The sequence below is a fragment of the Amborella trichopoda genome, chromosome 4 (assembly GCF_054954075.1).
Source record: "Amborella trichopoda isolate Santa Cruz 75 chromosome 4, AtrichopodaSantaCruz75HAP2 v2.0, whole genome shotgun sequence".
Classification (NCBI taxonomy): domain Eukaryota; kingdom Viridiplantae; phylum Streptophyta; class Magnoliopsida; order Amborellales; family Amborellaceae; genus Amborella; species Amborella trichopoda.
This window is the reverse complement of record NC_142339.1, coordinates 16,312,212-16,330,222: the sequence shown is the minus strand read 5'-3', so window position 1 is coordinate 16,330,222 and position 18,011 is coordinate 16,312,212. Positions and strand designations below refer to the sequence as shown.

The following is an 18,011-nucleotide window of genomic DNA, read 5'->3' as shown; positions in this document are numbered from 1 at the left end:
ACCGTAAATCCTGAGCGAGGTGGAAACTCACGAACACTCCAATAGATGCGATAGGAGCAATCCAAACTCGACTCTCACACAACTATTTATCACTCAGGGCTAGATCTCTAATTAGATCTCAAATAGGAGGGGGATTGTACTCTCTCGCACATTTTTTCTCTATCTCTCAAGAGGAGCTCTCACACCTTTCTTGTGTGTGTTGTAGTGTATTTGTAGACCTCCACCCCTCCCTTTTTTATAATGAGAGAAAGTACCCTCTCATGAAGAGGTGTAACCTTTTCCCACCTCCTTTCATGTTGTAAGCCAAACATGAAAGGAGTGTGGTCCACTTGAGTATTCTCACACTAGGGATGCACCATCATGTCTATAATATTAATTTTCAAATAATTATTATGTGCATAATCCATTCATTGCAAAATTATTCATGATAATCTCACTAATTAAAATTTATGACAATTATATAGTACTATTAATTAACGATGACCATTATAATTAATTGTTATTTACTCTATTGCAAATATATAATAGCAATAATATAAATTTATACATCAACGCTAGAATTTTTAAAAGATAATAATTTTCAATCTTAAGGGAGTTTTTCAAGCCCCATAGAAATGCAATTTGGAAATTTCTTTATTTGAGGATAGCATATGAGTCGAAGACTTGGCATCCCAAAATTTGGGGTCCTAAAAATACTCTTAGATTGAGTTTTGCCCGGTGAGTAAATAAAAAGTGATCACTTAGAAGCACGAAATCTTTTGGCTTAATCCCCTATACCCAATTTTTTGTATTATTTTAAAATATCTCATAATAATTATTTATTTCACAAAAGTAGTGTTTGAAAAATTACTAATCCAGGTCTGAATCACTTGATCAGAATCAAAAATTATATTGAACGATCCGAATCCTAAATCCTAATATCTCAGGATTTATATTGAACGATCCGAATCCTAATATATCAAGATTCAGTGGTATCCCCAAAATCGGCCTTTTTAAACTGGAATTTTTCATTTAAAAATAAGTTTAGTTGCCTACTTTGCTAACAGTCAGTACTTTTGTAATGTTCGTTGTAAGCTATAATAGTGGTGCTCCCACCCACAAACCTTCAATGTGGGATAATTGTTTTAGTCCTTTCTCTCTCATCTCGAGCATCTCATTGAGTTGGGTGATTAACCCAGGGGTTAATAAACTATGGGTGATTAATGCTAAGTTTATGAGATATTTAAAAGGAAAAGTAATACTAGCTATGGGATATTTAAAATAAAATAAAAACTAAATTATGGGATATTTAAAAAGAAAAAATAATACTAGCTCGATATTTGGAAACAAAAGAAATGGCATTAACTCATAGGGCATCTTTAGTCCATACGCTATCCATTATTCCTTGTTGCAAGTATTAAGTCATTTATTTTAGTTTCTAAATTTTATTTAAATATGATTGTAAAATCATGTTTTCAAGTTCTATATTTTTGTCATGACTAATTATTACACATTGGATCTATTTATTTATGAGGATCATACATTTTCTTTCTCTCTATTAAATCAAAAGGTCCAAAATTATTACACTTTTTTTTTTTTTTTTCACTATAAATAAGAGGTCCATTCTATTGTAATGAGTTGCATTTTAAATTGCATTTTGACGACAACAAACACTCAAACATAAGACAAGTTCTCAGTATTTATGTATTTTTAATAAATAAAAAAACTTATAATGCAATACCTCTAATTTAAAAAAAACCTAAAAAAACTAGATTTTTAAGATATTTTAGTTATTTTTTGAAAAAATATTTACCCCGGATCTTGTCAATCTGGCCACTCCGATCTGAATCCGATGATCTGACCCGACTTTCAGGATGGGCTATCCGGGGTCCCAATCTATTTTTTTCAAACTTAGCACAAACAAATGTCTAGTAATTAATCAAATTGCATAAAGATTGCATAATGAGAGACATAATTAAAATAGCTTCTATAAATATGTATCCAACCTGTTAATGAGAAGTGAAAAGAAAGCAACCACATCTTCCTAATAGAACACAAGTAAACATGACGATCAACTACGTGCACAGCCGGTGTCCATCTCATCTAATTCTCCACCCCTTTCCAGTCATTAAATTATAATGGACTACCTATTAAAACCACGAGCATGGAACTCCAAATTCAACAAGAAGCTAAAATTAATGAGACAGTTTCTCAATCTGAAATTCTGGAATCTATTTCTGAAGCACTAGATTAGATCGTCAAATAAAAAATTGTCACTAGCTTGGCATTGTTAGAAATGAAAATTGGATAGAGTTTCTCAATCTAAAACTTATGAAGAAGGCCCTTGATTCAAACACCCAAAACTTTGTAAATTTCTCGTCAAATCTGAAACAATAATGCTCTTTAGGCTCATATAAAAGGGCACATAAGAAAACAAAAATTATATAAGGTTGCAACCTTAAAATATAAAATTAAAGGTACACCTCAAAATCCAGATAGGTTGTTTTGATGTTGGAAAACCTTTCAATTAATCATCTCAACTTTAAGATGTTTGAATATGGAAAAAAACTACAAAAAAAAAAAAAAAAAACCATGATTCCTAAAAATAATATAGACAAGCTTTCTATGCTTCCCCTAGAGCATAAAAATTCTATCGTCCCCTTTATCTAACCGTCCATTCTAAAAGAAAGGCTAAGATTGCCCCAATCACAATGTAATGTCTCTAAACTATTTTATTTTTAATTTTTTCTACAAAATATTTTGACACCAAAGTTTGGAAGTCCAATCCTCTATTGAACTCGTACTATCAAAAAATATAAAAAAAAATATTTTTAATAAAATAAAATGACCAAAATAACCTAAAATTTCATGAGGTATTTTGGTCATTATATTTTATCAAAAAGTATTTTTAATATTTTTTATAGGTATGCCCTAATAAGAATATGGCACATACCAAATTTCATATTTCATACAACTTGTATAAAAAAAAATTACAATAAAATACTATGAGATGTCAAATCTAAGATCAAATGGTGAGTGGCTCCCTTGATCGAAATTAAAGAGCTGGATGGTAAAAGGAAAATAGAACTTCTATGCTGTAGAAAAAGCATAAAAACATTTCCCAAATAATGTATCTTGAAACACATTTATCCGGACCAACTATTTTCAAGATTTTCAAATGTTTATAAATCTACATGATTTAAACTATTTTCAGAGAATTAGAGACGAAACTAGATTCTCAAAAATATTAAAATTACACCAAAATTATATTTAAGATAGAATTTGAAGGTGCCGCTTAATATGATTGTCTAAAGGTTGCAACCTTATACAAACCACATCTTCGTTGCTAAAATGCGGCTACATTACCGGAAGTTTGTTGCTAAAATGCGGCTACATTACCGGAAGTTTGGGTGCTGGAAATACTCGCCTCTACCAGAGGAAATAAAAACAAATGTCCACAAACTTAATGAACAAGAGAAAATCATGCATAGCAATCCAAGCAGTACGGTAAATCTCTTACCACTCACGCACAAGGTCGATCAGAATAAATAAAAAAACCGTATACCCATGTTTAGAAAACTGGTATAGATGGATCGTCCATCCACCAATCCAATCTTGGATGTCAAAATTGGCTATGAAGAAAACATTAAAAAAAACACAAAAGCACAAGACAGGTTTATGGGAAATAATTTTCGAAGATACCAAAGAAGAAACAGAAGCCATAAAAGGAAACAAAAAACCATCTTGTCGCCAAGGGATGGGAGGGGACCGAGCCGCACGTAAAGGGAGATTGTTCCACTAATTACTGATCCGGATTGAACAATTCCTGATCCAAAATGCAGTTGTTAAATTACCACTATATAACATTCATGCATGCCATACAAGGCCCCACACCTCAACCACATTGCCCAATCCGAAATGGAGTTGTTAAATTACCACTATATAACATTCATGCAGGCCATACGAGGCCCCACACCTCAACCAGTAGGTTGAGCCATAAACCACGCATCCAAATCCAAGTAGAGAACAAACAACCCAAATCTGTGTTGAGAAAGAGGGAGAGTAAACTTTCGTTGAAGGTCATTCACACTGTACATCCATCAATTGTCCAAATACCGCTTCTAAACACCACAGAAGCCATATTATGTCCCAAAAACAGAACTAGTCAAGCGAAGAAAACCGGTTACCTAAGATGGCTTCTAACACCATAGAAGAAGCCAACATGTCAAGTCAAACAAAATACAGTCACCCATGAAACCTAATCCCTTAGCCATTAAACCAAGAGACAAGGGGTGAGCAATATGTACAGACACCATAGTTTCAAGATTAAAGGCTCAAACCTTTTTGCCTAACCTGTTCAAACAGTCATCTATTCACAAAATGAAATTACTAACCAGTAATTATCCAGTTCTATGGTTTTTTTAATTTTCAACAAAAGAACATTGAGCTCGAAACATCACTATGAAGCTTAGGCAGCTCCGGCACAGGAACAGATCCAGCAGACGACACACCACTACCGCCACCACTGTGGCTCGAAGAAGCATCTGAATTGTCATCTGCAGCCTTCAAGAACTGCTGCATCTGAGAAGCAGCCAGATGGGCATAACTGATCGGAGCAACTATGACATTTCACAATCACAAAAACAAACGAGTCAGACACGAGCAGGTCAAATACAAATAATATAATAGTCCAATTAATCATAACAAACGATCAAAAAGATAATGATAAGAGGGTACAATTTACATCATAAAAGTCCAGAGAAAGTCTAAAACCAATGCAGGAAAAATAATATAACCACAGATTCATGCCCAAAGGACATTTTCTAAGGGTTGTGAAATCTCTGAGCCTCATGAACAACAACCATATAGATGGTGAATTTCCATTAGTTGGATAGGCCACAATAGCCAAAAAAAGCAGATCAACATTAATGGTTTTAAATGTATTATCTTCGTGACGTTTTACAACCAATCAAACAAGTAGATAAACAAAACAAAGACAAAAACAAAACAAAAAAACATCAATTTCATGTAATAAACGTGACAGTTTCTTACCCATAGATAACATAAAGAACCACTAAAAGAAAGCTGAAAGGTTCAAGAACATCAAGGCCTCATAAACAATGACCCATGGTATTGCTTGATGTATAGATATGTAAGGTGTTTTCAAAAGAAAAGGCACATTTATTCACAATGGCCAAGAACGACAGAGAAGAGAAAAACTATAAAAATATTTTTCGTGACATTTAGCACCCACTTGTCACAGCTAGTGTTTAATTGAGTCCAAACTTTATTTTAACACCACATATTACCCCTAGTTGGAAAGACAGCCATCATCATATTCGAATAACAATGCAAGCACAGTTTTACCTATGGATATGGCAGTTGTACTCCTCTGATAGCTGGAATTACAATAAAAAAGGAATAAATAGTTAGACACATTTCCAGCCTTACAAAAAACAAAAACAAAAAGGATAGGTGGTATGCATTTACGTGTATGACTTTATTACTTACACATACGATAGACTGTGCACAAGATTTTGCAGGTCATCAGGCCTGAACCCAATCTCGTCCATCAAAACATGATAATGAGCTGGCCTTGAAGTACCCTTTCGAGATGACAAAGTACAACATAATCAGCTAAGTAGCAAGTAGTAGAAAAAGATAAATTGAGAGAAGTCATTGACTTACAATTGGCCCATTGTGAGCACACATGTAGAAATCATAGTTTCGAGGATGACAAATCACAGAATCCACAACAGTACCTTCATATGGGAAAAGGCAAAATAAGCAAAAAAGAAAATATACTCGATTTGGTTCAAAAAGATTCGACTTGAAGATCCATCAATTATTTAAGAGACCTGGGGGAACATTAGTATCAGAGTCTTTCTGGAATAATTTTGTATGGTGATTCTTTTGTGCAATAATCACGGTAATTTTTGGCCTGTAACCGTCCTCAAGGTGGTTGCATGCCTGCAAATAATGAACACCCAAGGAGGCATGTAACCATTAAGTATGAACAGAACATGGGTACAGTTTCATTGAATAACTTCATGAGTAATTTATTGAAGAAATATACCTGAATGATCTGGTCAACTTCAATATTCAAGACTTGGGTAAACTGTGATTCGCTGACCCCATCCCTGAAACCAAACAAGCACAAGAGATGTCAATCATTTCTTGAAAATCCAGTGTGCGCTGAAAGTTGGGTGCCATAGTGACAAATTGAAACCAAACCCAACTAAATAGAATGCTAAACTCAGTAGCTTCTAAGTTGAATGTACATGGTGCCCAAGGGACTTCTATCAGCACAAACTTGATTAAGCTAATAGCATGCGAGTATCATCAATATTTTATATAACCAAGAAGAGACCATGTTTAATTCTGCATCACCAATAATTTGCACTAGACAATGAAATAATCATGACTCGCCACTGTGGCCAGAACATAAACACAAGCTAAACATTTGGGTGGAGAGCAGAGGGGGAGTTTGCCATAAGCAGCAGTTCTCCACAGTCGTAGTCCATTAAACCAACTCGACAAAAGGCACCACCCACACTTTACCAATAATACACAAATAACAATTACATTCCCTCACCAGCACAACCTACAACCATATTCTCTATATAACTTATACGGTGTGGTTTCTATAAGGTTGCAACCTTAAACAATCCAATTAAGGCGCACCACCAAATTTTATCATAACATGTAATTTTGTTTTAAAATATTCTTAGGATTATGTTAAAATCTATTTTCATATCTAATTAGAAATTTTTAAACTCCAAAAATGGTTAAAATCAAGTAGATCTATAAACATATGAATATCTTGAAAATGAATGATCTAGATAATGTGTTGCAAGATGCACTATTTCTAGGACTCAAAAAAACTTTTTTTCTTTTTTCATATTCATACGTCTGAATGTCGAGATGATCAATTAGAGATGGTTTTTTAACATTAAAACAACCCTTTTGATAGATTTTTGAGGTGCATCTGTAATTCTACATTTTAAGGTTGCAACCTTATATAAACTTTTTCCTTATTTATAATAGCAAAGACATTCTCCAGAATTGACCATGTCTAATAAAGGAAAAAAATATAGAAAAACTAAAGTAAGACGATTTAACTTGTAGCAAAGGTAAATGAACTTGTAATATGCAAATACAGTGAAATAAAGGAAACAATATAAAATAAGACCATTGGGCATAAGAAGGTCACAATCATCCCAATCGTTGGATGCAAAATCGGGTAGTCGAAGTTGCGCCATTGACTGGGCTCAAAGTCCAAGAAAAGTTTTCAAACTCTATGATACATCCTCGACGTTTTAGATTTTCACACCGGAAGGTTAGGGACAATTGTGATCTCCTTGTAACAAGGGTAAATAGGCACATAATATACAAATATAGAAAAAAAAAATTATAAATGCAAATGTGGAAAAACCATAATAGTATAACAGAGAAGAGGCATGGGCACGGATCCCAAGAGAACAGAGAAGTTTTATATTCATTTTGGAAAACCCCCAATAACATCATAGCAAATGATCCTTTTTAATTAACTTCACAAGAAATGAGAAAAGAAACGTGACATCAGAAAAATGAGCACGAGGCCATCAATTGCCATTCATTAGAGATCAATATCGAGATCAATATCAGCAATATAAAATGGCATCAATAAAAAAAGGGAAATTATCACAAATATACCTTAATTTTTGTCTATTTAGAATAAAAAAACCCTCAACAACCTATTCCATACCCTTTTTCTTCAATTTTGATCATTGTTTTACCAAAATAACCTTCACAGTAGTCCTATTGCCGTGAAGCCAATTACGATACTTTAATTACCGTAAAAACTAACCCATGTTATACGGCATTTTAAGTACTGTAAAAACTAACCCATGTTATACAGTATTTTAAGTAATGTAAAAACTAACCCATGTTATACGGTATTTTAAGTACCGTAAAAACCCATGTTATACAGCATTTTACCCTTTTCTGAAGTTCATATTTATCTCTTTCATCTCTTTAATTTTTTTTATGTTTTATCTCTTTTTTTTCTCTAATTCTTCTCAATATTTATCTCTTCTTTCTCTCTCTAAATCTTTTCTCTCACTAACTCTCTTTCTCTCTCTACTTCAACTCAACAGACACATTTCCAACGTAATACAAATCTCACTCTGTCTAATTTTCATAGGGGATAGGTTTGAAGGGAGTTTTTATAAGGGATGGTAAGGTACGCACATGTTGTTATACAAATCACCTTGAAGAGAGAAGATTTAGAGAGAGAAAGAAAGATAAAAAAGAATTAGAGAGAGCACGAAGAGATAAATATTAAACAGAATTTGGGGGAAAAAGAAGAGATAAATATTAAAAAGAATTTGAGAGAGAAAGAAGAAAAACATAAAAAGAATTAGAGAGATGAAAGAGATAAATATAAACAGGATGAAAGAGATAAATATAAACAGTAGAAAAGGGTTTACGGCATTTGAGTGCCATATAACATCGGTGTTATAACATGGGTGCCGTATAACATGGGTTTTACTGTACTTAAAATGCCATGTTACATGGGGTTAGTTTTTACTGTACTTAAAATGCCTTAAAACATGGGTTAGTTTTTGATATACTTAAAATGCCATATAACATTTTAACTTTTACATGTACTTAACCGTAATTGTGCTACACGGTAATACGACTACCGTGAAAAATTAAAGAAAACGGGTATGGGCGAGCTTCATGAAAGTTCAAAGGTTTTCTTCTAAATATACAAAAATTAAGGTATATTTGTGATAATTTCCCATAAAAAAAAGTACATATACATGGGCATGTGAGAACATAGCAACATGCACAAACATACATATCGCAACAAAAGCTATAAGTCCGCAAACCAGATAAGTACACCAAACTAAACATAATAATACAGAGTCTACCATACAGCTAGAAAAACAGCATTATGGAATATAGAGTTTTTTTACCCAAACATTTCAACATATGCAATCCAAGTTCATACATTAGCCAAAATTATACAAAATAACTAATATCCCAGTACAAAGTCAAAAGTGTTTGACATCTCGTACACTAACTAAAAAAATAATACACCAATTGCTTTCTCCTACATAAATATGCAGAATAATTAACTTCTGTAACAAGAGCAAGACTCCAGGACATTGTGGCAATTTATTATAAGGCACGAAAGCTACACAAGTCTGATCTCTACTAGAAACATGGCTAAATAACATAAGCACTACATGATCATATTTAAGAACGCAGCAAACTCACATCTATTCAGTGAAGAAATACATCATACATAGTAGAACAAAAAGCCATCAACAATCTGATTCAAACAATTAAGGGCACAGTTCACAGATACAAATAGAAAAAAGAGAGCACACTTTACAAGTGAAAAAGACCTGCTTCCATTGATTAATCATTTCAACCTCATGTTTCACAGAACTACACCACAAATCCATCCAACAAAAATAATCACAAATTAAGAGCTCATTCATGTAACCAAAAGTGGCAAATGACCAAAAACAATTTAAAATAAGTAATTAACACAAACTCTCATACCGGAAAACTATCATTTGCTCCGGCTTTCGCTTGTTGCTACTCACAAAAAACTCCACTAATGCCTCCCTGTCAAAAGCACTTCAATATAAGCTACCTTATCAATGGAACATGTGCATAAGAAACATTTCCTTGCTAAAGGTCGAAAAATGGGAAGTTCTAAACTGGAGGCTTGGACAAATCTTCTACATGGAGGTGGGACCAACTCAAGCAAAATCAGGAACCCAATGTCAGACCAGTCAAAGTGAGATGTACCCTAGACATAAACGCTTAACCAAAAATTTGTCAGTCACAAGGACCAATACATTTTATTGATGATTAAAATTTATCGTGTCAATCCAGAAATAAACTGAGACTTTTAGTTCCATTTGAAACAACTTCACCTGAACACCCTAGTCATTTATTCCTACAAACCTTAAAATATATTGCGGCCCCAAATAGCCATCAGAAAACACAGATTGTATGTTATGATCACCACTAATATAAAAATATACATCTTCAACGACCATCTAATTTTTTTATGGGTGTAGCATGTTTTACATTCATTCCTCATAATTACATTAACTAAGCACTTCTCCTAGTCCTTTTTTTAAAATAAATACTCATTTTACGATTTATATCTTAAAATTACTGTGAACAAAATACATTCTTCTTATATAACTCTCCACTAGATGAAGAAGTTGACACCAATTTTAAATTATTTAGTTGTAAAAAGAATGAAAAAATAATGGCAAAACTAAATGTAGTCTTTCATTATAAAAAAATAATGGCAAAACTAAATGTAGTTTTTCCAAAAGAAAAATTGTTTCATGCGGGCTGGACCGTATTTCTACATATGCGGTCAAGAAAGTGTAAAGTATCCATCTTAAAGATGGAGATGCAAGTAAATGTGCCATCTAAAAACAATGGAAACTAACGGTCCAAAAGTTTTCTTACTAGAATCATTATTTCTAGTTCTTTAAAATTTATTTATTTTTTCATATTCTTGATCTCCATGTTAGGGATTTTCTCCTTAAAAATTAATTCATAAAATCCATCTCCAAAATAGATTTATCAAGAGACTCGCATTTCTACATATGCGGGCTTGGCCGCATAGAAACCGGGTAGATACAAAATCATAGCATAAGTTTTTTACAAAATCAAATGTTCAGTATTCTTGTTTATTAGGAAAGCAAAAAAAGATTGAAAAACTAAACATAAAATCAGTCAAATATAATTTGACTGAGAGCCAGCCCAAAATCTCAAAACATACAAACTAAAAATTGCTAACAAACATATACAATCAAATATCAACATTTAAACAGAGAGAACTTACCTAATAAGTCCTGTGTCATTACCATCCGGCTGTGGTTTAAACATCGAATCAATCATCTCCACCTTTGGGGACTGTGTTCTAACAGAAGCCCTATACCTTGATATAAATGGCCAATCTCTCGAGCTAACGACCTATGCAAAAGCATTTAATAAAGAAAGATTCAACATATAATAACTTAAAAACAATGGAAATCCAAATCATATCAAATGAGCGAACACATTCAAATTGTACATCTTACAGTAAAATACAGAAATGAAAGGGAACAATTGAATATAGAAATGGAAGGGAAATAGGTACCGCAGCAATTGACGGAATATCCGATTGACCAGGAGAACCATGGGAAACATCCATACCCAGAATAATTGTGGGAATTTTGGATATAATAGGAATTTGCAGTGAACTTTCAGCAGCTAGCAAGGAGTTGATCCCACCCAACTGCAAGAAAGAAATTTAGTAAGCAAGATCGATTGCTAAAGGGTCGCAAAATCCAAGGGCAAAAATGTGTGAAGTGATAACGGTACCTTGGAATTGATTTTTAGAAGCACATTGGTCAAATATTGGTCATTGATTTTTGCAGGTGCTATACATTGGGTAGGGATGCCAAGGTCAGATAAAAGCTTCTTTTTCCATGGACCTTGTGTATTGGAAGACAGAAATATCCATCATAATGTGTATCAGATGGCAGAAGTACCCATCATAATATTACCCAAAACAGAACAAAGGATATAAGCACCCATCATATAAAGAGAAAACAGGAAAAAAAATGCAGAAAAAGAGAGAAGAAGACCTCAGAAACTTGGGGGGTTGGGTGCAAACGCACATAAAGAGAGAGAGAGAGAGAGAGAGAGAGAGAGAGAGAGAGAGCTCACCATAAATGTCAGAATTTTTCCGCTCAGGAAGAATACAGAGCACAAACTGGGGAGCCCCTGGAAGCTTGGACTTCATGTTTTCAAACATTCGATCAACCCTAACAGATGGATTAGGGCACCTTGCACGAGGATCTTCTTCAATCACACAGAAGGGAGGGGCAATAACCTGAAAGATAGAAATAACATCGTTGATAATCTAAAATGAGCCTCAAGTTGAATGCACAAGCCACTCAGAGGGAAAAAGAATGGGAACTTACAACGCCTTTCCTCTGACCAGATTTCACCATTTCATTTGCAAGGTAGTTGGTGTCACATCTAGCAGAGAAATTGACAATCACCCACCGCTCTATTCGAGTAGGTCGATGTAATTGCTGAGGAAGCGATCAAATTCAGAAACAGAATAATAAATAAATAAAAACAAGTATTTAAATCATGACATCAGCATTCAAACAAACCTTGTTATTGAAATTCCAGCGACCACCACGGGGCACAAAATCTTCCCCATTTCCAAATTTTAGCTGTAATAAAACAAACAGGGAAATAATATTCATTAGGAAGCAAATAGAAGTTGTAATTGTAAAGCAGAATTACCACAAAAATACCAAAAGAGGATGCACTCTCACACGTAAGAGATACAAAGCATGAGTGGTGCCATAAATCTTACATGCTCATGCACACCAATGAAACAAAAGCACACATGTGTCATATCTGTGTGCATGTGGATCCACAGGAATCCATAACTGTGCAAGCATTTGTATTCAAGTACATACAGACAATATATTTTTACAAGTGTGGATATGTAAGCATACATAAGAAATTGAAAGCAGGTTTCCTCAATGATTTACATTTTTCATATGCTTGTAACAACAATGAAAACTCTCAAGAGAAAAGGGTAGAAAGAGAACCTTTGGAGCTGACAGAACACGGCCTTCAACCTCAGTAAAATTTTGGCTGATGGAAACCCCAGCTGTTTTTAATAATGTTTCAGCATTGTAATTATTGAGCCTCATAGCCTGCAATTTCATAACAGTAATTATGAGGATCAAGCAATTGAATTATGCAATCAATAAAATTAAAGGAACGAGAGTACAGGAAAAGAAGCCCACATCATTTAGCACCCGCATGCGCTCCACAGGCTTTTGCCTCGATTTTTCAACGAGGTTTGATCTTTGAATTGTAGTGAGCGCCTTGGTGTAGCGTTGCAGTGGAAGGAGCACACAGAGCTGCAAAAAAGAAAATGGCATTCTTTACAGATGACCTAGAAAACAAGGAAATGGCTACCCAGTAAATGGAATCAACCAAGAAAATCGAACTTCAGAATATATATCTAGAGAAAAAAATTATTATTACCTCAACAGGGAGGTAATTGGGACGTTTAGGCCTCCCAACATCGACACAAGGCAAGTCCCCAGAATAATTCAATTTGATTTTCTTCTCATTGACAAAATAGTCATAAACAGTTACTTCAATGGTCTCATTACCACCAGGGCTATCTCCATTTCTGACCCTCATTGAAAATCTACAGCAAAAACACAAAAGCACACATGTAACACAGATCAATCACAGGTATAGACATACATGGATTAACCTACAAGTGTCCACATTCTAGAAAAAGTATATGCGACTAGTGTGCTTTGTTGCATGCAAAAAAGAAGTCGCAAACACATGAAGAAAATGCATTTTGCAGCCAGCCAGAATAAGAACAACAACAAGACATAAAATAATTGAACAAAAAAATCATACAATTGCTCTTTGCAGATGTTTTCACTGAACCCGGTAATCTTGAATTCCCTATTTGTGTGTCTCGTGGAGATTCTGATGTTCTTCAGCACACGCCTCGCCTGTATGTATCAAAAAGTATACATGGGCTATAAGTAGCTGCATTCCTATTTAGAACTGAAGTGTTGGAATTGAGCAAGGAGATCCATTCACCTTCTTCCAATCAATCTGGTAGGGAGTCTTAACATTCTGGTTAGCCAGTAGAAAATCCACCATATCACCAGGTTTCAGAATCATCGTTGTGGACACATCTAGGCACCAAGCAAAATCAGACATGAGAGTAGAGACAATGACGCTCCTAACATTGTTTGAAAAATAAGTAAGAAACATGCCTACCCATGTTCAATGACAACCCACTTTGAGCAGGACGGAAACTTGAATGAAAACCCCTACAACCAGTGACACCACCACCCAGGTCCGCATAATTTTTCGGATCATGGTGAAAGAATGACTGGCGAACCAGAAGACAACCCCTAGAAGAAGATAACAAGCAACCACAACTACTAAATACCCAAAGGAAGGGAGAAAGATAGTGATTAAATCAAATATTTTGTACAGAGGGAATTAAAAATAAAAAGAAACAAACAAACAAACAAAAGTTCATTTATTGCATACTTCTTTGCAGCATGCTGACGTAAGATGATGTCCAGGACTCTAAGAGCATCCTGAGATTTGTCAGTGGCATCCCCTCGAAGGGCTGCCGCAATAGATTTCAAAGGAATTTTCGCAGCATAACTTATCTCGACCTTGATAGTCTGGGTGCGACCTGGCCGCTTTTGTCTCTTTCTTTCCACCTCGCTGGGACTACCATTCCCACCCCTATGCACACAAGGACTAAGCATTCAGAAGCTCCCTCTCTACACACTCACACTCACACTCACACTCACACTCACACTCACACACATGAATGCACACACGCATGCATGCACACGCACACTCTCTAAATGTAAGGGCTGTGAGAGGCTCAAAAGACCAATAGCATGATTGTTACCTATTGGAAGCCAAATCCTCAAGAACAATTGTGAACTCCATGTTGTTTTGTGGAAGGGCACCCACTGTGAACAGGGTATGCTCTCCATCATAGGCAAGCTCCTTGCCGGAGAAGTCCGCTTTATATGTTTGATAGACTCTATCTAAAACCCTTCTACCAATTCCCTTGCCATCAACTGCTCTCTTTTCATCTGATGCAAGAGCAACCTGCACCCCACAAGACCAGTACACATAAAAGCAGCATATAAACCAAGTCTAAATATAAACTAAACCATTAAATAGCATCGAATACTCAAAAATACAAGAAAAACATTCTTCAAGAGAAGTTTTCTGATAAAACACGGTTAAACAAATAATCAAACAATAAGAACATCAGTTGAAGCACGAAAGAGCAGGTTTAAAGCACGGTTCTTACACTATATTGGAAAAAATACTCGTCAGATGAATTAAAGCTGACTCGGAAATGGTTGGTGAGCAAGCGGATACGTTCACCTGACGACCCCAACCCTTTACGCTCCATGGGGTTAAGCTTGGGAACTAAGCGCTGGGGGATCACATTAGGGGGCAATGGTGGAGGTGGGGGTGGGGGAGGTAACTGATCTTCAGTTTTCACTTCGGAAGGATCCATTTTCACCCAAAGCCTTTCAAAATGTACAGAGAAAAATATAATAAATAAAGGAGGTCTACTAAAAGAGAGAAAATAAAAACAGACAGAAAATTGAAAGGAAAAAACCAGAATGGAGGAAGTAATTCTTTCATCACTAAGTACTACTGAGAAGTCAAAAGTCACCAAACACGACAAAAACCAGAACTAAGAAAAAGCAAATAAAAACATTAAGAATAGATTCTACCTCCCACGATCAAATCCAGGCCCTTACACCAAAATAAACCTTTTGGAGAGGGTAATAACAATATAGATGAAATCAAACATAATAATACAAACATACAAAAAAAACGAACCAACAATGTAAACAAGCCAATAATAAGTGTTCTGCATGTATGATGACAGAATTTGTTTACTTGTTCACAAAAGCATTCCATGTTTCAAAGTCTGCTACAATGTATAATTAAAAGAGAGACAGAAAGAGAGAGAGAGAGAATCCACAAGACCATCTTTTCAAATATTTTAAAATAGTGAAAATATGGCAGAAAACAGGCAAACTTGGACAATAAGCAAAAAAAGGGGATTTCATTTCTTCTTCCCTGAAAAAAGCCAACAGAAGTTCTCCGACAAAAACCTCAGAAAGAACATGCCACCCCAAAATAAAAACACAATGTTAACACAAAAAACTAACAAACACGAACCAAACAAGCAAGAATAATAAAAAGATTCATTGCATAAGATATACAGCACATTGAATGCAGATAATCACCAAATAATTAGCACATACACATACACATAAACAGAGAGTAATCAACCATAGAGACAACAGAAACCAGAATTCACAAAGTAATAAATAATAAAGCTAATAACAATAAAAAAAAAAATCAGAATTCAATAAAACAAGACATAAGAAGAACAGAACAATGGTAAAATAGAAGAAACTATTCAACAGACAACCATTACAAGGGTGCAATAAAACCGATGGGTCAAACAAAAACACTGGCATATAGCATGCGATCCCCCAAAAAGGTAATAATCCACCAAAAAACATAATACTATAGAGACACAATGGAAAACTAACAAAATCACCAAGCCACCAATGTATTGACTAAATCAAGCATCTCGTGTGTGTGTGAACACACACACATACACACATGTGCGAAATTAATCTGCCAATACAAAACCAAAATAACCCACTACAAAAACAAAAAGTATACTCTAAAAAGGGATAAAAATTCAAAAAAAACAGTAACATAAGAAGAATAAGAGTATGGAAATCAAAATATATAAATAGATACTTCAGATAAATTATTAACAGTAAGACAAACACACAGTGATCATCCATTAGAACGTAGAAAGCAGACTACAGGACCGAATAAGAATCCAAAACCAAGAGAAGAATAACAGAGAAAACAGACAACAACGAATAGATACAGATCTTCTAACAAAAATGAAATAGCTTGAAACTGCTCTACACAGACAAGTGGTTCCACCATAAAAACACCCCGAGGGAGCCTGCAACCCTCAATCAACCAAAACTCATGTTATGACACTGATAAATCAGAAAAATAAGAACCACAACATCTCAACAGGATGAATTACACAGTAAAACAAGCATAGAAACAGCAGTGAGGAAACAGTAACAGGCTCCATAAACAGGGAAACAGGAACATGCGAATAATATGAAGGAGAAGAGCGAGAATCTACACTACAGAGAAACCACAGCAATCAACAACCAAAAATACAGAAAAAACTGAGATGAACCATTGAGAATGCAGAAACTATACACCGCACAAGGAACATGAGCGACAATAAAAGTAAGAAGAAAAAGGGGACACAGAGAAGGACAAAAATCTGCTTACTCTGCAAAAGAAGAAGAAAAAAGAATATACACCACGAAGAAACCCATCACACGAAACAAGACACAGAGTCATCAAGCATTGTACACAGAAACCATACTCCATAAACTCGTCAGATACAAAGGAAGCAAAGGAAGAAAAGGAAGAACACAGAGCGAGAAACTACTCTACATACAGAGTAATCCATGAAGAAGAGAAGCACAAAACACAAACTAGAGAAGAAGAAGACACATAAGAGCTAGAAACCATGCTACATTGCTCAAACTAAGAATAGAGAGACAATAAACTAAGAATAGAGAGACAATAAACCAAGAATAAAAGCAAATTAAGCTACTGACCTTCACTTGTTTACAGCGTCGAGATGAAGATACAACAATGCCGAACCAGAAGCTCAGTGGAAGCTCTTAGAGCTCTGTCTCTCCAAAATATGAGAAAGAGATAGACAAACAGGAGAAACAGGAGAGAGAGAGATGAATCAGTAGAGGGAGAAACTGTTTTTAGGGTTCCCTCTCCCTATTTCCAACTGATTATATAATCCCGCCAGAGTTGGAAAAAAATACCGCCGGTTTTGAAACTTTTACGAAATTGCCACGGGTTTTTAGATGAATGACAAAATAGTCATTACCATATTTGTGGGAATGTGACGAAAGCACCCCTACAACTCTGATAAATACGTCATGGGTACAGGAGTGAACCATTGATATTGGCACCCATATTTGGTGAGCTAGAGGTAGAAAATAATGAGGAGTTTTATGGGTGAGAACGTCCCAATTTAATGTCGTACGCCCCGATATGAGGGGCAAAATGGCTTTTCGATATTGTTTCCCTAGAGAAAAATTCGTGAGAATTCAAAAAAAAGTGGAATCCGATAAAGGAAGGCCAATAGTTTAGGTAAGTACGTTATATGCCACTAATCATGGCATGTCCATATTAATCTCTCAATAATTAAAAGGAAAAGTTTACATAAAGCCGAGGCTCTAAACAATCAAATTTGAAGCTCTCTCAAAATTTTATTGGAAGAAGTTGTTTTGATGCTCAAATATCGTCAAATTGATCATCTC

At 35.0% G+C, this 18,011-nt stretch overlaps 1 protein-coding gene across 2 annotated transcripts; it reads right to left on the bottom strand.

The window, feature by feature from the left end:
• Positions 1–4,021: 4,021 nt before the first annotated feature.
• Positions 4,022–17,692, bottom strand: LOC18423291 (protein argonaute 4B-like). Of its 2 annotated transcripts, none has more exons than XM_011628157.3 (23): positions 17,289–17,692; positions 14,903–15,128; positions 14,489–14,694; positions 14,113–14,316; positions 13,834–13,970; positions 13,651–13,748; positions 13,462–13,559; positions 13,069–13,237; positions 12,825–12,941; positions 12,624–12,731; positions 12,174–12,236; positions 11,976–12,089; positions 11,719–11,884; positions 11,371–11,483; positions 11,147–11,284; positions 10,850–10,980; positions 9,538–9,603; positions 6,056–6,119; positions 5,838–5,949; positions 5,668–5,741; positions 5,491–5,585; positions 5,347–5,378; positions 4,022–4,598 (listed from the first exon to the last, which is right to left on the bottom strand). In XM_011628157.3, the coding sequence occupies exons 2-23, from the start codon at positions 15,113–15,115 to the stop codon at positions 4,408–4,410; spliced, it is 2,709 nt and encodes a 902-aa protein (XP_011626459.1). In that variant the 5' UTR covers positions 15,116–15,128; positions 17,289–17,692; the 3' UTR covers positions 4,022–4,407. The 2 variants fall into 2 exon arrangements, with proteins under 2 accessions (XP_011626459.1, XP_088721120.1); XM_088864994.1 differs by having other exon boundaries at positions 13,855–13,970; positions 17,289–17,498.
• Between the last annotated feature and the right edge of the window lie 319 nt (positions 17,693–18,011).

Coding starts and splice junctions, on each gene's coding strand:
- LOC18423291 (XM_011628157.3), bottom strand. CDS start 15,115: ATGGATCCTTCCGAAGTGAAAACTGAAGATCAGTTACCTCCCCCACCC. Junction 12,732..12,824: donor GCATGCGGGTGCTAAATGAT/GTGGGCTTCTTT, acceptor ATGAAATTGCAG/GCTATGAGGCTCAATAATTA. Junction 5,950..6,055: donor AAGTTGACCAGATCATTCAG/GTATATTTCTTC, acceptor CATTATTTGCAG/GCATGCAACCACCTTGAGGA.